The sequence below is a fragment of the Lampetra fluviatilis genome, chromosome 10 (genome assembly GCF_964198595.1).
Source record: "Lampetra fluviatilis chromosome 10, kcLamFluv1.1, whole genome shotgun sequence".
Classification (NCBI taxonomy): Eukaryota; Metazoa; Chordata; class Hyperoartia; order Petromyzontiformes; family Petromyzontidae; genus Lampetra; species Lampetra fluviatilis.
This window is the reverse complement of record NC_136284.1, coordinates 15,063,242-15,089,229: the sequence shown is the minus strand read 5'-3', so window position 1 is coordinate 15,089,229 and position 25,988 is coordinate 15,063,242. Positions and strand designations below refer to the sequence as shown.

The window sequence follows — 25,988 nt, the reverse complement described above, 5'->3', positions numbered from 1 at the left end:
TTGTTTTCATTTACAACAGTGTCAGAGATGATGGTAACTTTTCAGCAAAACAGTTATTCGCAGACTTGGGACAACTACTAGTAAGTTCGAATGCATCTCAACCATTGAAAAAACTAAACTTTATAAGGAATATAAACTCTTTTGTCCATGCTTTAGAAATTGCCCATCCTCATATTGCGAGTGCCATGAAGAACTTTACTGTCGAGAATCATTACATGCTTTTAGAAGAGGTGGCGAAAACGATTGGATCATTAAAAGAAATGAACATATCATTTGGAAATCCATTGTTGTTCATGGTCTCCACATCCAGATCTCTGGAAGCGATAATCAGACAACTTCAACATTTAACACCAGAACACTCAAGTGTGGAAGTTGAACGTCTACTACAGTCAATTACTGTGTTTGAGGAAGCAATTGGCCAAATCTTTAATTCTGGTAATATGACTTTTGAAAACGGGCTAATGTTAGACAGTTTAAAACATCTATCCAACTTGCTAGACACAATGCAAATTTTGAACAATAGCATTGAAGCAGAAATGTTGCACAACGTTTTTAGTCTATGCCTGGACATAAAAGAATTTGCTATGAATATGGGAAGTTCAAATTCCTCAGATGTCATTGTAAAGGAGGTGATGGACATGTTCCTCACAACGTTTCCACTTGACATCGGAACCGTTGTGCTTCACTTCTTCAAAGTTATTGAAAAGCATAATTTTGATGAAACTTATTTCAATGCTACGGAAATTGTTGATGGGATGATACCATTAATTGAGGGTCTCAGAAATAACAGTAAAGCAATGGCTGACAATATAAGGCATCTAAATACAATGAAAATACTTGTGCAGGTAATTGCTAACATGACAACAAAAGATGATTGGAAAAACCTCATGAGAATAGAAAATAACCAGACATGGCTGCAAAAACATGAAATCATGTCAAAGGCTTTTTCTAGTTTCATGACCGAGCTCCAGCACTCAGGCCTATTGGATTCAGACACCGCTGTTATCTTCCAAACAGTGCAGTCTCTCCTTAAAGTGGATACCCTTGATGATTTTCTCACAAAGATGAAGATTTCAGGAATTTTGGATGAACAGAGTTCGTATATTCTCAATATCATACGGAACCTGTTAAAGAAAAATACCACCGAATATCTTTATTGGCAGCTGAATCATTTGCATCGAGGGGAATTTGTTGAGTCATACAACTTGACTACGAATATTGCACGACTGATGCTTAACGTATTTGATCATGTTGTTACGCCAAGAATTTATGTAGGCGAATTAGGGAATATTTCAAGTAAAGATATTTTTAGGAATATAGTTTTAAACCTAGTGAAAGTAGACAATTTGGCTGATATTCTTAACGAGATAGAGATATCTGGGTTCCTTGATGAGCGAAACGCAAAGATAGTCAATATGATATTAACTTCCCTCAAATTTAACACCTCCCAAGATATTTACCTGCAGCTCAAACATCTGTTACAGCAAGGTTCTACAGATCCATCTCAAAACCTCACGTTCAACATTCTTCTGACCCTCTTTAATATCCACGAGCATGTCATTCTACCCAAACTTTCGCCAGATGAATGGGCAAATCTTTCGAATCCAGAAGTTTTCCAAAAGCTGATAGTCAATATCATGAATTCAAAAGTATTTCCTGATATCCTTGGTGAAATTAGATCTTCAGGACTTCTTGATCAACAAAGTGCCAACATCCTTGACACAGTGCAGCATTTCCACAGTTTAAACACCTCAGAAGACATTTACCAGCAGCTCAAACACCTGTTACAACTAGGCTCTACAGATCCATCTCAAAACCTCACATTCAACATTCTTATGACGCTTTTTAATATCCACGAGCATGTCATTCTACCCAAGCTTTCTCCAGAAGAATGGGAAAACCTCTCGAATCCAGATGTTTTCCAAAAACTCATAGTCAATCTCATAAATGCAAATGTAGTTCCTCATATCCTTGGTGAAATTCTATCTTCAGGACTTCTTGATCAACAGAGTACAAACATCCTTGACACAGTGCAGACTTTCCTTCAGTTAAACACCTCAGAAGATATTTACCAGCAGCTCAAATATCTGTTACAACAAGGCTCTACAGATCCATCTCAAAACCTCACGTTCAACATTTTTCTGACCTTTTTTAAAATCCACGAGCATGTCATTCTACCCAAACTTTCGCCAGAAGAATGGGCAAACATCTCGAATCCAGATGTTTTCCAAAAACTCATACTCAATCTCATGAGTGCAAATGTCGTTACTGATATCCTTGGTGAAATTCGATCTTCAGGACTTCTTGATCAACAAAGTGCAAACATCCTTGACACAGTGCAGACTTTTCTTCAGTTAAACACCTCAGAAGAGATTTATCAACAGCTCAAACACATGTTACAGCAAGGGCCTACAGATCCATCTCAAAGCCTCACTTTCAACATTTTTCTGACACTCTTTAATATCTATGATCATGTTATTCTACCCAAACTTTCGCCAGAAGAATGGGCAAACCTCTCGAATCCAGATATTTTCCAAAAACTCATAGTCAATCTCATGAGTGCAAATATTGCTGCTGATATCCTTGGTGAAATTCGATCTTCAGGACTTATCGATCAACAAAGTGCAAACATCCTTGGCACAGTGCAGATTTTCCTTCAGTTAAACACCTCAGAAGATATTTACCAGCAGCTCAAACATCTGTTACAACAAGGCTCTACAGATCCATCTCAAATCATCACTTTTAACATTGTTCTAGCACTCGTTAATATGCATTATCATGTCATTCAACCCAAGCTTTCGCCAGAAGAATGGGCAAACCTCTCGAATCCAGATGTTTTCCAAAAACTCATAGTCAATCTCATGAATGGAAATGTAGTTGCTGATATCCTTGGTGAAATTCGATCTTCCGGATTTATTGATCAACAAAGTGCCAACATCCTTGACACAGTGCAGACTTTCCTTCGGTTAAACACCTCAGAAGATATTTACCAGCAGCTCAAACACCTGTTAAAGCAAGGCTCTACAGATCCATCTCAAAGCCTCACTTTCAACATTTTTCTGACACTCTTTAATATTTATGATCATGTCATTCTACCCAAACTTTCGCCAGAAGAATGGGCAAACCTCTCGAATCCAGATATTTTCCAAAAACTCATAGTCAATCTCATGAGTACAAATGTTGCTGCTGATATCCTTGGTGAAATTCGATCTTCAGGACTTCTTGATCAACAAAGTGCAAACATCCTTGGCACAGTGCAGATTTTCCTTCAGTTAAACTCCACAGAAGACATTTACCAGCAGCTCAAACACCTGTTAGAGCAAGGCCCTACAGATCCATCTCAAAGCCTCACTTTCAACATTTTTCTGACACTCTTTAATATTTATGATCATGTAATTATAACCAAACTTTCGCCAGAAGAATGGGCAAACATCTCGAATCCAGATGTTTTCCAAAAACTCATACTCAATCTCATGAGTGCAAATGTCGCTACTGATATCCTTGGTGAAATTCGATCTTCAGGACTTCTTGATCAACAAAGTGCAAACATCCTTGACACAGTGCAGACTTTTCTTCAGTTAAACACCTCAGAAGAGATTTATCAACAGCTCAAACACATGTTACAGCAAGGGCCTACAGATCCATCTCAAAGCCTCACTTTCAACATTTTTCTGACACTCTTTAATATCTATGATCATGTTATTCTACCCAAACTTTCGCCAGAAGAATGGGCAAACCTCTCGAATCCAGATATTTTCCAAAAACTCATAGTCAATCTCATGAGTGCAAATATTGCTGCTGATATCCTTGGTGAAATTCGATCTTCAGGACTTATCGATCAACAAAGTGCAAACATCCTTGGCACAGTGCAGATTTTCCTTCAGTTAAACACCTCAGAAGATATTTACCAGCAGCTCAAACATCTGTTACAACAAGGCTCTACAGATCCATCTCAAATCATCACTTTTAACATTGTTCTAGCACTCGTTAATATGCATTATCATGTCATTCAACCCAAGCTTTCGCCAGAAGAATGGGCAAACCTCTCGAATCCAGATGTTTTCCAAAAACTCATAGTCAATCTCATGAATGGAAATGTAGTTGGTGATATCCTTGGTGAAATTCGATCTTCCGGATTTATTGATCAACAAAGTGCCAACATCCTTGACACAGTGCAGACTTTCCTTCGGTTAAACACCTCAGAAGATATTTACCAGCAGCTCAAACACCTGTTAAAGCAAGGCTCTACAGATCCATCTCAAAGCCTCACTTTCAACATTTTTCTGACACTCTTTAATATTTATGATCATGTCATTCTACCCAAACTTTCGCCAGAAGAATGGGCAAACCTCTCGAATCCAGATATTTTCCAAAAACTCATAGTCAATCTCATGAGTGCAAATGTTGCTGCTGATATCCTTGGTGAAATTCGATCTTCAGGACTTCTTGATCAACAAAGTGCAAACATCCTTGGCACAGTGCAGATTATACTTCAGTTAAACTCCACAGAAGACATTTACCAGCAGCTCAAACACCTGTTAGAGCAAGGCCCTACAGATCCATCTCAAAGCCTCACTTTCAACATTTTTCTGACACTCTTTAATATTTATGATCATGTAATTATAACCAAACTTTCGCCAGAAGAATGGGCAAACATCTCGAATCCAGATGTTTTCCAAAAACTCATACTCAATCTCATGAGTGCAAATGTCGTTACTGATATCCTTGGTGAAATTCGATCTTCAGGACTTCTTGATCAACAAAGTGCAAACATCCTTGGCACAGTGCAGATTTTCCTTCAGTTAAACACCTCAGAAGATATTTACCTGCAGCTCAAACACCTGTTAGAGCAAGGCCCTGCAGATCCATCTCAAAACCTCACTTTCAACATTCTTTTGACACTCTTTAATATCTATGATCATGTAATTCTACCCAAACTTTTGCCAGAAGAATGGGCAAACCTCTCGGATCCAAATATTTTCCAAAAACTCATAGTCAATCTCATGAGTGGAAATGTCGTTGCTGATATCTTTCGTGAAATTCGATCTTCAGGACTTCTTGATCAACAAAGTGCAAACATCCTTGACACAGTGCAGATTTTTCTCAGATTGAACACCTCAGAAGATATTTACCTGCAGCTCAAACACTTGTTAGAGCAAGGCCCTGCAGATCCATCTCAAAACCTCACTTTCAACATTCTTTTGACACTCTTTAGTATCCATGATCATGTCATTCTACCCAAACTTTCTCCAGATGAATGGGAAAACATCACGAATTCAGATGTGTTTCAAAAACTGTTAGTCAATCTCATGAATGCAAATGTAGTAGCTGACATTCTGTCTCAAATGAAAGTTTTAGGACTTCTTGATGAGAGAAGTATGGCCATTTTAGATGCTGCATTGAAATCTATTGACATTAACTCCAGTGAAAATGTGTTCATAGCATTTACAAATTTGTTACATATGTCACTGACAAATGAAACTCAAAACCTGACCCTTGCAATATTTGACACTTTCCGCAATGCATTTCAGCATTTGATTGAACAATCACTTTCAATGAACAGTTCAAATAAGTTTGATGCACAAACATTTTATGGAAGTGTTTTTACACCATTTACATCCAACGTCATTACCAATGTACTTGCTGAAATACAGGCTTCAGGCCTACTGAATGAGAATATTACAGACCTTCTAAAACTTGTACAAACATTCCTGACAGTGACTTCTATGCAAGAGCTTCAAGATGACATCACAGCATTATCTAAGTATGTTTTTGGCCACGACACCAAAATAGCATTTAGTTTACTACAGCTCATAAGAAATCATTCATCAGTTTCATCAACCTTGAGTGAGGAGGCATTTAATGAATGGGTACAGATAGCGAATGCAACATTCTATAATTTGATACAGATTATGCAAACATTTCCTGCAACAGATGACCTTAATGTTGCTAAAGATTTCTTTAATCTCATGAACCATCTGATAAAGAACTTATCAAATGTCAATATAACCTCCCTCGTTAATTTCACAGACAAACTCTACAACGAACTGGTAAACAATGACTTGCAAGATATTCAATCAACCATCTTTAAACTAATTGAAGGAATAAACCTTGTTCAGGAAATTTCAAAAGCAAACATATATAATGCATCGAATATGGAAACTATATTTAGCTTCTTGGAAGCCATCTTACCCCCTCATGTTTATGACGTACAAGGCATGAACGTGAGCACACTAACTGAACAGTTTCTCCAATTGGTTAGACTTCACATGCTGGAGATAAGCAACTCATCTTTGCATGAATTTGGCGGACACAATTGCTCTACAAAGGCCGTTATCCAACATTTGCTGCAACAGAATGTTTCCAATCAGGTAACTCCCATGGATTTTATGTTCGACATTGGCTGTAAAATAGCGGACATAACAGGGAATATAGAGAAAGCCTGTTCAATGCATTCGAATGAAACCACATCCTGTGCAGCGTTTATAGCCGTAGATATTTTGAATATATTTCAGCCACTTTTATATGAAAGCCAGAAAAATGTCACGGACAGTTTACCACAGCTCTCAGAGATGTTTTATTGTCACCTGCAGTGGATTAATGAGTGGACTAAGATTCTGTTGAAAATTTCTGAGACTTTGAATCTCCCTTGCCCAATTTTGCTTGAGCTAGACAGTGGTATGACTAATCTTTCCGAAAGCATCATTGGCACCGTAAACACGAGCGTTTGTCTAATTGAAGATGACCCAATATTAGTTTCAATTTCAAATTTTCTTACACTATTTTCCAACACCACATCCATGCACAACTTCAATGATGCTATCAAAGCAATAGACACAATTATGGTTGCTTTCAGTGCTATGAAAGACTTGGGCTTTCCTGATAATAATACACAGACTGCAAACATCATAGCCTTCATCAAAAATGTGTTTGCTTTGCTGAGCGACTTTAACAGTACGGCAAATCAGGATTCCTTTACCGGAGCCAAAGAAATAATCAGGATTGTAGAATTGCTGCAGAGAAGTTTCTCTTTCAATGTGGAGTCTCAGATGGCATCGTACTTAAACTTCATACAACTGTTGTCGATAACGAGCGAGCGAGACTGGCTCAATGTGACTGAGCACTTGCTTATTGGCACCCTTCGAGCTGTAGGAAATATCACCAATAATCAGCTGATAACAAACGTGGCCGATTTGTTAATCCAAACGTCAACGATAATAACAAACCTGAATGGATCACCTGATGAGGACTATGCCAAACTGATAACTGCACTAAAAAAGCTAAACACCTCCTCAGTCCAAGATCGCGTAGAATTGTTAAACATTGTGAACATTCTCAGAACCGTGCATCAAAACCTAATTGATGTGAGCAGTAACACTAATGTATCTTTGCCAGAATTACTGCAAATAATTACAAACTTGTTGAATAGCACAGACATCAACTTTCCAGAAGTAAATGCATACACATTGATGGTGAGAAAAATAATATCAACAATGTACAACTTGTCATTTAGCACTGGGGCTGAATCAATAATGACCAAAGTCGGTGAGATTGAACAACTCGTATTTGAAATCATACCCTTTGCAAGTGCGGAGAGCAGAATGAGCCTGAATAATACACTGAACATTCTAAAGAGTATCAGTGGTGTCTTGAACATCGCCCTTTCAACAAGTAACTCAACCACCGACGGTGAAGTAGCGCTCATCAAGGCCGTCCTTTCACTGCTGAGGGTGTTTGGAGAAGAGCGGATCTACAATGGGACTCTTACAGCGGACACGGCTGAAGGCATTCTAAGTGTGTACTTTCAAGTTCTCCACCTAGTCGCGAATGACGGCTTCAGCGCAGGTGACGTCGTGAACTCCTCGGTTGCGGTGATGGAGCTGCTGCAAGTGCTCGCTGGAGAGGTTCCTGCTCTCAATGTTTTAGCTCCATTGTTTGAAAGTGCAAGGGTGGCCTTCCTCATGGCTGGTGGCACGACGCAGCAAGCCGCTATCTCCAGGTAAGGATTTTCTTCCGATGATGAACCTGGCTCAAGACTTGACCAGATACTGATTTCATATGGGAGTGAAAATCTACACACCAATGTGTATTATTCCATGCGTTTATTAACCATCGGGTCACTGAATTTGAATTCAACATTTTTACCAAAAAACACGCCAATTAGCCCTCAAAAAAGTTAATAAGGCTGAATTAGGTGACTATACATTCTCAATAAAATGGACAGCACACTATTTGTTGCAATCCAGAGGTCGTGGGTGCGTTCAGTTAATTCCCCCAGTGTAACAGTTGAAATGGCCCGATTTTAAGTAATCTTCCCACCTCTGTCCACCCAGGAGTATAAATGATTACATGACAGTTAATTGATCAGCAGGCTATAATATGGGTGGGTGGAATGTGTGGATACTTCTCCCTGTTGCCAGAGGCCTGGCCAGTTTGTAAAAGCAGGACAAAACATGATCCTCTCTCGAGGGACATCTCCCTCCCGTGAAGGCCCTTTCCCTGTCGGCGATGTGAGCAAGACATTTCAAGGATGCACCTTTGTTTGAATAAAACAAAGGTGATTGTGACTCCGTGATCCAATGACGATGAAAAAACACTGAACCCTCATCCCTATTATGCTGTGTTCATTATCTAAGCAGCCACAGGCGTATAGCAGGTGCTTGAGCATGCATCGGTATGTGGCCAATTTGGTTAACAGAGGCTGCACACAAAACGAACACAAAAATGTGTTTTCGGTTTGCACTCTTCATGTTTTCCCAGCATTCATAAAACCTCTCCCTAATATTCACGAAGGCATGAGCTAGTTCTGCTTGGTGATGGTGTGGTAAAGCCTGTTGTTTTGTAAGAATTATGGAGTATGGTCATGGCTGCATTGTGTATTGTTACTTGAAATGATTTTCTTTTCATCCTTAATGTCATTGTATATCCACAGCATAACTAAAGTCTGCCTTCATCTCAGTGAGACTTTCCCGTCACAATTCCAACCACAATTGCTCTGGCAGATTGAGAAAGTACTCCATGGACTACTCCTGAACTTTAACGGTGAGTGTGTTGTTACATTGATGAACGCAATGAATGTTGAACTCTTGTACTGTGAGTCAAACAAAATTCACCGCTCAATCGTACATGAGAAATGTGCCTAGTCCTAGGCATGACAATTCCAGGCTGAACATGACACCAAATACCTTTCTAAACAAACATCGTCACAAAGCAGACACGTTGGGCGATTGCACTGTTCCACCGAGCAGCATTCGGGCACCGAAGCTACAAGTTAAGCAAACAACTTCATAATTCTAACAAATATGGAAACGAATCTTATCAAACCTCACAAAACCGTCCAATCCGACTTAAGACGCCATCCCATACTGAGAATAGAACACAGATGCACCGTGTGACTCCATACACAGACCCTCACCCACCCATCCCCATGCACCTCGACACCCCTCAGCGCTTCGGTCGATTCTCGCGTATACGATAAACAATGCTGCTACGCGTAATTATTGTTACCATTTCACAAGAAGGCAAGAAATCCAGAGGATAGTTTTGACCTCATGACCTACATGAGCTTCTCCGTGTGGCCTCACCTCCCCTGGTTTCTGTGTTGCACTGTAAAGTCCCACATCTTGACACTGTCACATTCGTATGCTTTGTAAATGTCAATAGTGTTTGGTGTTTTTTCCCCAGACAAACAAGTATTAAGACGTCACAATATCGTTTGAAATGTGTTTCCACGTGTGTCATTTATATAACAGCTGACAGTATTTGATGATTCAGCAAACTGCCTTGTTCGTAAATATGAAAGTAATCTTGTTGAGATTAGATAGCTCTTTTGTTCTCTAACATCTCTCCCCTCCTCCACATTCCAGATGTGCAAAGCAGCGTTTGTAACTTCCTTGCATGTGGGAACACACAAGGAATGTTCCACGACCTCCTCCAAATGGCAGTTTCCACGTCGATTTTGGTGGCAGATTCTCAGCAGGTAATTATGAAACACTGCAGGATTGTGGGAGATGGTGGTGGCTTTGGGAGACCCCCATCCAGAAATAGATTTATCATGGGTAACGATGTTGATGAGTACGTGAAAGATTCTCTCAAAAGATGTAATTAACAAAATAAACAAAGCTCCCTGAATTGACAACTATTCAGCTCCATAGAGGACACTTTGAGAGGGCTTCACATTGGTTTATGCATGATGCAGTGTATTTACGACTGCAAATACAATACAACTATTTTGTTCTACAAAATCTACTCTCTTGACAAAACTGGGTGATAAAACAATAACTAAAGAGCTAAGAGCTTCGTTATTTCGAAGAAAAAAAAACACATCATTCGGTTCATCAGCTTTGTGAGGCTCATCAGCAGTGCTGGGTTTCCCGGTGTGAGCACAACTTATCGTCCACGCACTCCTTGCTCGCAATTGCTGTTTGCCGAGTGTTCTGAGTGCACGGTAATCACACTGCTTCAGAAGTCAACGCGCTGTGTTCAGAGACACCCTCGCCCTGCGTCGTCTCTGTCGAGCTGCAGGTGGTGCGAGGCAATGCGAGCTGCGCCGACGTCGAGTTGGCCTCCAGAGAGCTGGAGGACATTGCGGCGCAAACATCCGACGGCCTGCAGGCGTTTGCACTCAACTCCTGCCGCTGCCAGTCCCATAACAGCAGCTCCACCGCGCACCTCATCATGAGGTCATTGATGCACGCAGTCGATTCTCCGGACAGAAGCACCGTGTTAAAAAAAAATTTCTACCGGTTATTTCAATATTTCTGACGCGATTAGTTATCCCTATCACGTGTTAAGTTTATTCTCCGTTTTGAGCCATGGTAGGCCTGATTTTCATTTTTGTACTTTGGTATAAATGTGATTTAAACTTGTGAAGACTGGCGACGAAATATTCACGTCGAAATAAAAAAAAATGGTGCCCCACAGTAATTGAGTAAATTTCTCGTAATTTTGAGGCTTTTAAAATATATTTACTTCGTGTTAAAATATTTTTTATTTCACGTGGTGCGAAATCACAACTTGTATTGTGGGAATGTCGCTGTTAAAGCTGCCGTATCTTATTTCACGGTTTAAACTTGTATGGACAACAACTGCTGTGTAGATGTGTATGGTGGTAACTGACTTGTTGCTGTACTATCCAGACTCTTGAGTATCGTGACGAAGAATCTTTCCGCTGCTGTGGTGGAGCAGATTTCAAGTTTCATCACTCCTCTCTCTCTATCAGATCAAGCCACAGGTAAATAGTAATTTTAAGTGTTGTACATTGCTGGATAATTTTTATCCACAATCACCATAGGTTATTTTCACGTATAAATATCCGTTAATTGGCTGGAAATATTAAAAAAAACTAAATCCCAATGCAGTACCCTCCTGAAAAATAGTCATTAGACTCAGTTGCTCTCCTGGCTGAATAAGTATTTAATACTATTATTGTTGTTAAGTGAAATGTCCATGACGTGCCGAGATGTTCATGCATCAGGGCCCTGAGCCAGCAGAGATCCTGTGTCCGAATCTGGGGAGTCTGTGATTGAAGTGGCTTATCACGACCAGTGAGTTGGTCGTCCCATTTGGTTATGCCCTTAATTTATTTAAATTCCATTGCTGAGAATAAAAAAAGGTATTGGAATGACACGTGACAATCGAATTGGGGTTAGATCGCAAAAATATATAAATGTGTCGTTAAAACCCGCCACCACCCGACACAGCCAACTAGTAAGGGTTGTCACGTAAACAGAACGTGCCAATTCGTCACTTGTACAGCACACCGGTGTGTTGGAGAGCCAAGCCACAACATTTACAATCTGAGTAGGATGTTTCGCCAGTAATTGCAACCAGCTTCATCAGGCGACAGCCAGATTTGTGGAGGAGTCCACCTGTTTCGTCCTTAAATAGAGGCGTAGATGCGATGACGTCACTTGTGTGCTCTTCTTGCGCGAAGTGGGGGGAGGGGGGGATTCATGAATGGTATTAATGACTTTGGGCATCCATTGCCGTTCGAGTTATTTATATGGTAATGAATGTACATTATGAATGTGCATTATGCAAGCCCATTGTTCTTGTACTTCCTGTCCATTGTATGTGCTGTAGTAGAAACGAATTGGCATGCTCTGTCTACGTGACAAATCTTACTATTTGGCTGTGTCGAGTGGTGGCAGGTTTAATGACACATTTACATATTTACACGATCTAACCCAAATAAACCTGTATTGTGGATGACATTGGTCGCGAAAGCCTACTACGTGTTAAACTAATTGCAGATTGTATGGGAAAGTTCGCCCTCTGCTGTGTTCTCAGACACGGGGCACACTGCTCTGCCAGATTTTCGAATGGATTTTCCAACTCATGAGATAATGGCAGTTACCATGGCTGGGATTACATGGGGGGGGGGGGGGGGGGGATAACACAACATTCTACGTAAAATACTCTCACTGAGCTCTTTATAAACTCACTGTCAAAAGTCGTTCATCATCACAAAGCCACACATTGCCTAAGGTTCAATGAGTTCATCTTACTGCATGCCATTTTTCTTTATTTATTGCAGACACAAAGTCACCGTACTTTGTGTTAAATTATTTCAAGTATTTTCAAATAATCATGTCATAAAAAAGCAACTGTATTTGTCTGCATTTGGCATTGTAGTCAAGTCAGTACACCAGAGTACGTCTTCACTGCCTGCGCAAAACACTGGGTTTTAAATATCCCTGGTCAATGCCTCCAGTAGGGCTGCAAGGTTCGGGGCAGTATCGGTCGACAGCGTGCAATGTGTGTGGATTCTTGGTCATGAGATTTTCATTTTCTGTTGACATTTTCTGCATTCTTTGTATTTTTCAGAAGAATGGATTAAAACTCTCATTGATGTTTTAACAGAAGAAGGAAATGCGACCACTGATGAGAAGGTGTGTGTAACAAATATATCGAAACGTAATAATGATTTACCATATTCCAGCTTTTCAATAGCAGTTCAATGAAATCGCAAACGCTTCCAATTCACGATGGACAGCCATGGGGGAAAAGCATGTCTCTCTTTAAATGTTTTGCTGGACAAAAGAATGTCTTTAAATGTAATTTATTCCACCATATGTCTAACATCACTTCCAGGAGTGCAAACCCACCTTTGCGCAAAATGACAGCAGTTGCATGATATGAATAACTGAATAGTTAACCAAGTCTTAATTGAAGGCAGTTCAATAATGCAGTGCTTTTTCTATTGACACATTTTTACACAGTTGACAGTTCAAACCAGAAAGAGGAACGTGTGGATTAAAGAAAGATATGCATGTCAAATACCTCCCCATTAGCTGTCAATAAAAGTTAGTGGTACTCGAAGGGATGGTGGCCAGTGGTTGAGACAAACAGGGGACCAGCAGCCGAAGGAACGAGCATGTTCAAGGGTGAAAACCGCAGAGATGGAGCGATGAGATGGGTTACTGTACAGCTTTGAGATTGATATTTGTCAATTGTTACTGTGTTTAGCAAGAAACTGTAAAACTCAACAGAATATCACCTGGTCAAATAAAGTACATTTAATTCACATTCCTTTTTATAAAATAACCTTTTTTGGGAGAAGGGGACAAACATTATCCTTTGGTAACAGGACATCAAAAGTGTGGACGCCATCAACTTCACTGGACTACTAATTAAAATCTGAATTAGTCTTCAAAATAATCCTAAATCACAACAGGAGAACATTTGCAAGTGCTAAGCATTATTAAAAAAATTGTCATCGCTCATTGCATCAAAAACGTCACGTGTTTCTTGCTAACGTGAGCAGGCGACTTCCAGTGATGGAAACCAACCCATCGTTATCCAGCGTTACCAAACGACAGTTACCGATCCAAAGTCGCGCGTTGTCATCTCGATGAAGCGACGAAGCAGCTGACTGACCGTTGTGTCGCTGTCTTAGCTCGCGCTGGTGGTGGCTCGCACGGGAGAGCTGTTTCCCCGCTCGGCGCTCGAGACGCAGCTGCTGGCGCTTCAGATGGTGCTGAGGGCGGCGAAGGATCCCGTTGGGGAGCTGACGGTTTTCGGGGAGGCGGTGCTCTTCCTTCTGGTCGGTGACGCCACCGAGCGGATTCAACTTCTCAACAGGTGCTGGCACTCGTTCAGGATAACGTTCAGTAACAGGAGCATATCGCGCGTGTGCTGCGGCCGTCTGGAACGCTCTTCTTTTCAATGTTGGGAAGCCGCTGGAGAGCTACGCACTTTCAAACCATCTAAATTGAGCGGCTTTTTGTGTTGTGTGTTGTCTTTCACCCCACATCTCCAATTAGCACGGTTGGCTACGTACAGTGCAAAAGAAGTTCAACATACATAGATAATGGGCACGTGATGATGCAAGATTTAAATCCATTCTCATATGTGCTTAAATATTTGTAATTGGCTCATGTTATTTCATTTTATGATGAGGAAATCAAATATTATTGACCATTGTAGATGGGATGGTGGTATTGTTATTAACTGTAGATGTGTTGGTGGTATTGTTTTTAACTGTAGATGTGTTGATGGTATTGTTGTTAACTGTAGATGTGTTGGTGGTATTGTTATTAACTGTAGATGTGTTGGTGGTATTGTTCTTAACTGTAGATGTGTTGATGGTATTGTTCTTAACTGTAGATGTGTTGGTGGTATTGTTATTAACTGTAGATGTGTTGATGGTATTGTTCTTAACTGTAGATGTGTTGATGGTATTGTTGTTAACTGTAGATGTGTTGGTGGTATTGTTGTTAACTGTAGATGTGTTGATGGTATTGTTGTTAACTGTAGATGTGTTGGTGGTATTGTTTTTAACTGTAGATGTGTTGGTGGTATTGTTCTTAACTGTAGATGTGTTGGTGGTATTGTTCTTAACTGTAGATGTGTTGGTGGTATTGTTATTAACTGTAGATGTGTTGGTGGTATTGTTTTTAACTGTAGATGTGTTGGTGGTATTGTTCTTAACTGTAGATGTGTTGGTGGTATTGTTCTTAACTGTAGATGTGTTGATGGTATTGTTATTAACTGTAGATGTGTTGGTGGTATTGTTTTTAACTGTAGATGTGTTGATGGTATTGTTATTAACTGTAGATGTGTTGGTGGTATTGTTATTAACTGTAGATGTGTTGATGGTATTGTTATTAAGTGTAGATGTGTTGGTGGTATTGTTGTTAACTGTAGATGTGTTGGTGGTATTGTTTTTAACTGTAGATGTGTTGGTGGTATTGTTGTTAACTGTAGATGTGTTGGTGGTATTGTTGTTAACTGTAGATGTGTTGGTGGTATTGTTATTAACTGTAGATGTGTTGGTGGTATTGTTGTTAACTGTAGATGTGTTGGTGGTATTGTTGTTAACTGTAGATGTGTTGGTGGTATTGTTGTTAACTGTAGATGTGTTGGTGGTATTGTTGTTAACTGTAGATGTGTTGATGGTATTGTTATTAACTGTAGATGTGTTGGTGGTATTGTTGTTAACTGTAGATGTGTTGGTGGTATTGTTGTTAACTGTAGATGTGTTGATGGTATTGTTATTAACTGTAGATGTGTTGGTGGTATTGTTGTTAACTGTAGATGTGTTGATGGTATTGTTATTAAGTGTAGATGTGTTGGTGGTATTGTTGTTAACTGTAGATGTGTTGGTGGTATTGTTGTTAACTGTAGATGTGTTGATGGTATTGTTGTTAACTGTAGATGTGTTGATGGTATTGTTGTTAACTGTAGATGTGTTGATGGTATTGTTGTTAACTGTAGATGTGTTGATGGTATTGTTATTAAATGTAGATGTGTTGATGGTATTGTTGTTAACTGTAGATGTGTTGATGGTATTGTTATTAACTGTAGATGTGTTGGTGGTATTGTTGTTAACTGTAGATGTGTTGATGGTATTGTTATTAACTGTAGATGTGTTGATGGTATTGTTGTTAACTGTAGATGTGTTGATGGTATTGTTGTTAACTGTAGATGTGTTGATGGTATTGTTATTAACTGTAGATGTGTTGATGGTATTGTTGTTAACTGTAGATGTGTTGATGGTATTGTTGTTAACTGTAGATGTGTTGATGGTATTGTTATTAACTGTAGATGTGTTGATGGTATTGTTGTTAACTGTAGATGTGTTGATGGTATTGTTATTAACTGTAGATGTGTTGATGGTATTGTTATTAAGTGTAGATGTGTTGATGGTATTGTTATTAACTGTAGATGTGTTGATGGTATTGTTATTAACTGTAGATGTGTTGATGGTATTGTTGTTAACTGTAGATGTGTTGATGGTATTGTTATTAACTGTAGATGTGTTGATGGTATTGTTGTTAACTGTAGATGTGTTGATGGTATTGTTTTTAACTGTAGATGTGTTGGTGGTATTGTTGTTAACTGTAGATGTGTTGGTGGTATTGTTATTAACTGTAGATGTGTTGGTGGTATTGTTATTAACTGTAGATGTGTTGGTGGTATTGTTATTAACTGTAGATGTGTTGGTGGTATTGTTATTAACTGTAGATGTGTTGGTGGTATTGTTATTAACTGTAGATGTGTTGGTGGTATTGTTGTTAACTGTAGATGTGTTGGTGGTATTGTTATTAACTGTAGATGTGTTGGTGGTATTGTTATTAACTGTAGATGTGTTGGTGGTATTGTTGTTAACTGTAGATGTGTTGGTGGTATTGTTCTTAACTGTAGATGTGTTGGTGGTATTGTTGTTAACTGTAGATGTGTTGGTGGTATTGTTGTTAACTGTAGATGTGTTGATGGTATTGTTGTTAACTGTAGATGTGTTGGTGGTATTGTTTTTAACTGTAGATGTGTTGGTGGTATTGTTCTTAACTGTAGATGTGTTGGTGGTATTGTTATTAACTGTAGATGTGTTGGTGGTATTGTTCTTAACTGTAGATGTGTTGGTGGTATTGTTATTAACTGTAGATGTGTTGGTGGTATTGTTGTTAACTGTAGATGTGTTGATGGTATTGTTTTTAACTGTAGATGTGTTGGTGGTATTGTTGTTAACTGTAGATGTGTTGGTGGTATTGTTTTTAACTGTAGATGTGTTGGTGGTATTGTTGTTAACTGTAGATGTGTTGGTGGTATTGTTTTTAACTGTAGATGTGTTGGTGGTATTGTTATTAACTGTAGATGTGTTGGTGGTATTGTTATTAACTGTAGATGTGTTGGTGGTATTGTTCTTAACTGTAGATGTGTTGGTGGTATTGTTGTTAACTGTAGATGTGTTGGTGGTATTGTTATTAACTGTAGATGTGTTGGTGGTATTGTTGTTAACTGTAGATGTGTTGGTGGTATTGTTCTTAACTGTAGATGTGTTGGTGGTATTGTTGTTAACTGTAGATGTGTTGGTGGTATTGTTATTAACTGTAGATGTGTTGGTGGTATTGTTATTAACTGTAGATGTGTTGGTGGTATTGTTATTAACTGTAGATGTGTTGGTAGTATTGTTATTAACTCATTGATTGCTCTTTTTATTTTCAGGACTGTGGCGCTGATGAATCAAGCATCTAATAATACTTTAGGAGTCTTTAGTTCCCTCGACATACCTACAAACGAAATGAATGCATTTAACCGTAAGTTCACGATCAGAAATATGTACAATTAAGTTTTTGCTGAAGCACCGATTGTCAAGGCAACCATTATATTTAAATATATAAGCATAAATATTGCTAAAGGATTATCTTCACCTCAACAGCAATATACAAACTATGAAAAATGTGGCCTTATAAAATTACATAACATTAAAGCAGCAGAAATGTTTGGCACAGCTGTGTCGTGTGTTTGCAGTTGTCGTAAATTAATTAAATCACGGTTAGATCATATTCAATGGCAAATCCCTGTACATAATTTGTTGCGATGGCATTGTAGTCGAGTGCATTGCTATGAACATGTAATAGCAATGCACAGCCATGAATCAACTGGCTATGCGACACGGGATTGCCTGTGCCATGTTGGCCATGAGGGTTATTCCACCACAACTCCACGGAGCTGCGAAGTGTGGCTTGGTGAGGATAACGCGCTGTATATATACTGTACGTATGTTGAATTTCATTCGCACCGTACGTAGTCAACTGTGCTCACCGGAGGTGCTACAAAAAGTCCAAGCATAAATAGCCCCGAGCTTAGCGAAAGAGCTGTCATCAATTTAAGTTTTTCGAGTATTTCGAACAGAAATGTTCAAGGACAAAAATTAGTGCTGCATATGCCATTGTATTAAATGAGCCACGTCCTTTCCGTCATCACACACACCTGGCTATTAGACATTGGTTATCCCCATAGAAATCTATGGCACTATTCCTGCAGAAACAAATGAGCTTATACATACCCCTAATAATGGGGAGACTAACAAACAGTTCTGCTACTTTACTGTTACGTCTTTAAAAACAAGAAGCCCACCTCTGTTCTTTAAAGGCTAGATGATGCTCGTCTGTATGTACACACTTTTGTGGGATTTTTTTGTCCACGGAAGCATGCTACATCATTCTGCTTCACGTTTGTGAGGGCATGCTGTGTGACAAGGTGCGCGTGCTGTGGTTGAGCTGCTGTGTGACGAGACGTTTGGTGTGACCTGCAGAGGTGCTGGTGCTGGATCTGCTCAAAGATACCGGCAGCCTGGTGGAGCAGCTCCGGCAGCTGACTGGCCTCTCAGAGGGAACCATCGCGGCATTTCTCGGGGCTAAATTCACAACCTCCCAGGTACCCGCCCAAAAGAAACAACAGCACTGCAGGCAACGCGACCCTCACAAACCCCCCATTACGTGCAAACTACACGGTATTATAAGTTTAACACGTAGGCTTTCGCCACCAATATCCATAATAGAGTTTTTTTGGGTTAGATCGCGTAATTATATAAATGTGTCGTTAAAGCCGCCACCACCCGACACAGCAAATTAGTAAGGGTTGGAGAGCAATTAACAACATTTACAATGTGAGTACGACGTTTCGCCAGTAATTACAACCAGCTTCATCAGGTGACAGCCAGATTTGTGGGGAAGTCCTCCTGTTTCGCTCCTTAAATAGAGGCGTAGATGCGATGACATCACTTGTGTCTCTTCTTGGGCGAAGTGGGAGGGGGGATTAATGAATGCGTATAAAAGACAATGGGTATACACAGTATTGATTCATAATTCGTTTATTTGGGGTTACATTGTGTAGGTACACTATCTTATCTTAACGGAATTTATATAGCGCCTTAACCAAGGCACTTTACAAAGAATTAAGAACGGTACAACGTGGCATGTGATGGTGGAGATGAAGTGAATGAAATAGATGAGAAGAAGTGCTGGGGGCAAATCTGTGATGTATGAATTAGGTGAAAGTGAAAATTGATGACAGTGAATGATGACCAATCAATTGATTGAATGAATGAGGTCCATGAGTGATAACCGTATAATGAGACGATGAAGAGGTTAGAGTAATGGTGATGGTGATTACGAGGGGGTGATTGAGGGGACGTCGTGGGGTGATCTAGGGAACAAGAACTGAGTTTTGAGTGTGCAGCGGAAAATGGTGAGCGAAGGTGACTGCTTAATGTGGAGGGGAAGTTTGTTCCAGTGAAGGGGAGCACGAAGAGATATATGGAATCGTGAGTTATTCTGTGTATTGCCTTACAACGTCGGTTCGGTAAATGTGAATCTGGGGAAATGTACCTTTTGACATTAATTTCTGCCACGTGCGTGTTCTTCTTGGCAAGGTGTATGACCTGACGCCACTGATGATGCAAAGTGCGAGCCAAATGTGCAACGAAGAGACCCTCACTCTGCTTCTCAAGTTCCCGGAGGGCACAAGCGGCAACGTCAGCCGTGATCTCTGCTCCATGAGCCCACTTGCCTCCATCAAGATGGTCATTACTCTGTTGGAGCACATCAATATCCGCAACGTCATTTACAAGGTAGGCCGCAGGCTTTTGTCTGCAAGGTACAGCACGCACTCACAAACTCCTCTTGTCTGTGATCATGTCGAGGGTGGTATTGGACGGATCCTATTTTCCGCATTTACCTGAGGAAATTGCTCCTCTCATTACTCGTTTTATCCACGCAGTTGTCTGGACACAAACGTGGCTAAGAGGGTTAATGCAGTGTTATTTATATGGCTGACTCGGCTCCTCTGTAAAAAATACAAACGTGTGTGGGAAGCCACTGCTAGTCGACTCATCTCAGGATAAACTTGGATATTAGAACAAAATCACCTCTGCTTCTGGATAGCCCCTCTTATCCGTGAAAACAGGTGGATGATGGGAAGAGTGGACGCATTTAATAGCGGAAGTTATTAAGGATACTGTAATATGTAAAGGATGGGTGAGGCATTATTTCGTGGGATATTCTCATGAGTTCGAGAAGGTAATATCTGGTCAGCATTTGTATCCAGAATAAACTTGAACACCTGCCGTCTAAACGGTAGTGGCATTCATGGAAAAAAAGGTAAATGATCATTCTCTTTGGGTCTTTCAGTAAAGTCACGTAGATAGAAAAATAATTTAAAAAATCACGACGTTTCAATCGCAACACAAGCAATCGTCTTCAGGTGAAAAAATACAGCAGGTGGACTGCTGAGGCAGGAAGAAACATGGCGAGAGAGCTACTGCAGCCAAAGGTTAGAAATGTTTGAGATGGATACAACCCAAGGGTAAGTGGGCAGGGCTAGAGATTACATTATCATTCTTGGACAAATTGTAAAACAATGTCAGCCCAGAGAGGAAAGATGCATGAAAGATTATTGAAAATTGCTGTTGATGAAATTCATGGCCTGTGCTCGAGTGAGTGAATGTCAGCAAAACAAGACTGTGCAATGCTGTCGACATGAAGAGGCATTCATCGACAACTTTAGTATCTTATACACGCATGTTTTGTGTTTTGCATGCATGCACAATAGATGTGTTTGTTGTATGTAATTGCGTGTGTTCATGCATCATGTACATTTTACAGATGCTGACTCCCCAGATACTGAAGGACTTTGAGAACCTCCTGTTAATAGTGGTTGACAGGCTGCTAATGATAATGCAAAAGGTAGAGCCATTCATGACGACCTTGCCACAACTGCTGGATGCGGTGAGGCAATTGAACATCAGCGACATAATGCAGTCATCCCAGGTAACGCCCCACTCACACTGCAACAGCCTCTGTGGCCCGCTCTCAACAAATACACATGCTTCCTCGAAGAGAATTGTTCCTCACTACCCATGGCATCTTTCCCTTCAATATCTATGTATTGTAAAGATGTGTGGCTTATTTAATTCGAGTTTAGTTCATTGATTATATCTATAACAGACCCTTCTCCAACGGCAAATGAGAATGTATATGATAGAAATGTATTGCATGATCAAACAAAAAAATATCACAGGTCAAGCTTATTGTGAATAGCATATTTTACAAGTCGGAATTCTACACAATTCAGGCAGTGCAGAGTCCCAACGCTGACAATGGTTCTATACTTTCATGGCCATGAGCTGGCTGGAAATTCCTCATTTCTATGGCAGAGACGAGTGTTTCAATAGAACAATCACCTCATTCAGGTGTAATATTAATTAAATATGGATGGCCACGAGTGATGTAACTTATAATGATGTTCTAGAATGGCAAACATCGCACAGTGGCACTGCGGGGGGCAGATGCCTCCACACGACGCCGTTTTTTTATATTCCGTCAACCCTGGATGGACAGAGGGTTTTAATTTTTCCCCTCACCTGGAATTGAATTCACAATCTTGGATTTGTGAGTCGAGCCACTCTGCAACGGTGGCACCAGACTGAAAAGAATAATAAAGCGAGAGAATCAATTAAATACGCATTTGAAAAGGGTGCTTAATTTGGAGGGAATAATAAGGATCCATGATTTGTGAGTGTAACCGTAACGTACTTCTACCCACGGGGCAAACAGGGCTCCCGCTTCACCGAGCGCTGCGCGGCTGTCTGTCCAGTCCCCAGGTGCGCGGCAGGCGAGAAGCACAAACACTCCGTCCCTGAGTAAACTCTCAAAGACCTTCTGCGCTGGGACCACCCAGAGGATGTTGGCAGACGTGAGGATGGCCAATCTTCCCACCCCATTACCATCATCATCGCTCTCCCCTGAAGACTTCAAGGCTAAATATAACATCCCCTACGGCACAAGTGAGTTGGGGGAAGTTTGGCGGAGGTTTCGTAACAAATGGGATAGAAAGGGCTATATGATTCTTAATTACGTGAATCGTGGAGGTGGAGTGTATTGTTACGATAACCCCGCACCACGCAACAGAACCAATCAATTCACGTTGTCACGTGGGCAAATACGCCAATTGATTTGGTTTTTCAGCAAAAAGGAGGAGTGTTGAAAAGAAAAATGTTGACAATTTTATGCAGCGTTGCGCTGGAGATTACACCCAACATCATTGGGTGTTAACAGAAGCTCAGCGCTCATGTGGCTATGAGTAGTTGAATTATTATTTACATATATGTATTTTATTGAGCATACATCTCCCTTATCTCTATGGAATATTGGCACTTTTGTTTTTTGTGAGCGCATGTGGAGGTGTCAATCGCATTGACCACGATACATTATTTACATGCAACTAGAAGTGCATTAAATGGTATCAGAGTTTAGTTTCGTTTGCCCTGCTACTTGAAGGACCTAGCCCTAACCCGAACATTCCCACACCTTACCTCATGTTGTCACAAGAGCAATAATGATCGGACTAAGATGAATCAAGAACGAGAAGGTTCACTTTTAAATCGGCCTGACAGCCTTCCTCGTCTAGCCCGTTGCCTTTTGGGGCATCGGGGCCTGACTCCTCTCTGTCCATTGCTGCATCTTTCAACCGAGACAGCTTTCATCTCGTCTCTTGTTCAATGTTCGGCCCTCAGTGATTACCCCGTGACGTGTTCTCCCCCCCCCCCTTCCCAAGGCCCCTACTGTCTCGATGTGTACACGGACATCATTCACGGCAAAAACGGCGAAGTGATTTGGCGTTTCTTGAAGCCGCTGATGCTGGGGAAAATTCTGTACACGCCCAGGAGTGCAGCGACCGAACTGCTCATCCGCACGGTGAGGCTGCACCCCCCCGGGCGCTGCAGCACATCACGCCTGTCGCCTTCGCCAAAGAAGTGTTCAAAATTATGTGAATGAAATCAATATTAAATTAACTTGCTTGCAGTGATGTAACGGTTATCATGCTGGACTTGCAATCCAGAGGTTCACCCGTTCGATCTGCTGGCAGTTGGAAGAATGGGCAAGTGTCTCAAATCTCCCCACCTCTGTCCTCCCGGCAGTTTAAATGGGCACCCCACAGTTGATTTTGTAGGTCACGTGGTGGTGGTGGGGTAAAGTGTGGGTACTCCAACCTGTTCGATGATGTCCGGCCAGCTTGGAAGAGTAGGACTCGAAATACCCTGCAGAGACGCTCTAGAGAGAAGCTCTTTCTAGCGAGAGAGAGAGAGAGAGAGCCAGCGATCTCGCGCGAGAGAGAGCTAGCGGGAGAAGCTCTCTTTCGCGAGAGACAAACGCTCTCTCTAGTGGACGGCCTTCTGCCAGCAGTGGCATGAGCGAGTAATTGCAGGGCTGCACCTTTAAATAAATCTCGAATTTATTATGTAGTGACAGAAGTAAACATTTAATCATATCCTGTTTTATGCAGCTGCAGTAATAGTTAATAAACTAATGGATCAAACCATTTGTTTTGTTATTCTTTGTCCCTAAACATGTGTACCTAAACATGTGTACTGATGTATAGTTGCAATGTTTTGTCATGTGCAGGCCAATTCAACATTCCAGAAAATGGGGGAATTAAGCAGCTATGCCCAAGAATGGTTGGATGCCATGGGTAACCAAAATGCCAACTTGCAGATCCAACAATTGGCAATACTGAAGGTAAGTTTCATTTGATCTCGGTGCATGAGCAAAGTAAAACGCTGAACTAAATTATTATTCTGAAGAAAATGTGCTGAAATATATGCATTTATGAAGTATACGAAAGGTAATCGTAGAGTATTGTTCAGTTGTGATACATTTTATGACAATTATGTTGAGGTGAATGTGGTTTTGATGATCAAATGTGTCCAGCTATTGTGGATGTGGTTTCCTGAGTGTGGTTTTCTTCTCTTCCGTGTCAGAATGCCCTGGCAAATCCCTTCGTACAAGGCTTCATCAGAAGTCAAATGAACATAAACATGACAAGCTTCATGCAAAACTTGAAATCTTTTGGTAAGATTTTCTCAAACGGTCTGAAAAGCTTTACATTTATTTTAATCCGTACTTTACTGTATTATTTTGTTTTAGTATACTATAAAGAAGTAAAGTGTTAGGTACAGGTTTTAAAATATCGATACAACATTTTGAAATGTCTCATTGCGATGAACCATTTATATGCATGTCATGAATCGCTAATTCCGTTTTCATTACGATTTACTTGGTTTACAATTATTATAAAATGCAAACATTTTACCAAATAAGTACTGTTTTTTATAGTGAAAAGGAGAGGAAAATGTAAATCATAATTAAAAAATAATTATGCTTTCTTTCAAACAATGCTTACCACTTAAGAGCAGGAAGATATTGCAATGTACTGAATAAATAAATTTAGGATACAGTGGATGTAACGAGAGGTTGTTTGTTGCTTTGTACAAGTGGAATACTTTTCCCTCCTTTCAGTTGGAACTCCAGTATATCTAATTTTAAACACTAAAGCAAAGACCACACACCTTGCATGGTAATATCAGACTCTTTGTCCTTTCTAACACCCATAGTAGCACTTTCCTTTTGAACATTCCATTAAGATGATGGTGAATGTGTTAGCAATCAGTTTGCCTGTGTGCGCTACGAATCCAGTGACCCGAGTTCGATTCCCACTCACAGCCAACACCAGTGACGATTATCTGAACCACTCCTGGGCTGCCCCTCGGTTGACTCAGCCTCAAATGAGAATCTGGTGTGGTGTGTGGGCATGGTGTTGGTCACCCACCCCCTCGTGAGTGCTGTGCCAGCCTTCATAGGTGCTTTGCTGAACAGCACTCACCCCAATAGTATTAAGGCTAAACAGGTAATCGTTGTCCTTGTATCGCAGAGGAGCTCGGAGTTCAACTCACTGACACTACAATGGATAACTTGAAAACGCTTTCCACGCTCATGGTGAACATCTCATCGTGCGTGGAGCTCAACCGCTTTGTGCCGAGCGATTCTGTGGAGGAGCTCAACAAGAGGGCCGTTGGACTCAACAAGGAGAACAATCTCATGGCCAGTAAGTCTGCACACTCTTCGGGGAGATGCTCCCCTGAGTCAACGCCACCTCTTTAACCCGGATCTACATGACGAAGCACTATTCTCGTTGCTAAAACGGCACATTGTGTGGGATTTTCTTGTCATATGCTTCAGCTAAAAGTTCGCCGTTATGCTGTTTGCCTTTCGAATTCACACAAGTGATACTTTTAGGGTGACACAATTCACACTTTCATTTACTGAATTACTATGGTAATGCAACAACATTGTCAGAAAACGTGAATGTGTCGCTCTACTCAATAAACAAAGCAACTACGCACGGTACAACTCACTTGGTCGCTGTTTTTTTCACTGCAATAATGCTACTTAATGAATTATTGCGGTCACAAATAGAGTACCGAAGAAAACAATCTCAGTGCTCAATTGTACGTGGAGTTTTATGAACACTAACTCACTTGTGACACTCATACCAGTTACATGGTCAACGGGTACGATGATAAATGATACTCCACTGCGGTTACAGTAATAGCATGTCACGTGATGATTTATTGTGGTGCAATTTTGCATACTGACTGGTCTCCATGTGGACATTGTAATCAATCTCAAACATCAGGCACTTTCTTTAAGTACTGTAATGATCACATGTGCCAAAAACTGATAAAGCTTATCTCCCGTAAAAAGTTGTCAGACTCATTGAAGCTTCCAAGGTAAATAATTGTTCTTTATCATTATTACTACTACTGCGAAATGAGTGTCAGAAATTTCAGTCACCAATACATAGCACAAATAATTACAGACTAACGGGAAAGCCATCGTGTGTCTTTTGAATCCACAAAA

The 25,988-nt window shown here is 40.5% G+C and overlaps 1 protein-coding gene across 1 annotated transcript in view; it reads left to right on the top strand.

Annotated features, from left to right (window-relative positions):
* LOC144934603 (glucosylceramide transporter ABCA12-like) overlaps window positions 1-25,988 on the top strand; it is a 78,229-nt gene that overhangs the window by 6,566 nt on the left and 45,675 nt on the right. Inside the window, exons 3-13 of the mRNA XM_078860592.1 lie at window positions 7,601-7,999; window positions 9,685-9,692; window positions 10,466-10,722; window positions 13,901-14,114; window positions 18,545-18,666; window positions 19,664-19,861; window positions 21,886-22,075; window positions 22,846-22,985; window positions 23,694-23,807; window positions 24,050-24,140; window positions 25,000-25,173. Of these exons, the coding sequence (XP_078716718.1) occupies window positions 7,601-7,999; window positions 9,685-9,692; window positions 10,466-10,722; window positions 13,901-14,114; window positions 18,545-18,666; window positions 19,664-19,861; window positions 21,886-22,075; window positions 22,846-22,985; window positions 23,694-23,807; window positions 24,050-24,140; window positions 25,000-25,173 (1,907 nt within the window). The remainder of the gene's footprint in view (window positions 1-7,600; window positions 8,000-9,684; window positions 9,693-10,465; window positions 10,723-13,900; window positions 14,115-18,544; window positions 18,667-19,663; window positions 19,862-21,885; window positions 22,076-22,845; window positions 22,986-23,693; window positions 23,808-24,049; window positions 24,141-24,999; window positions 25,174-25,988) is intronic.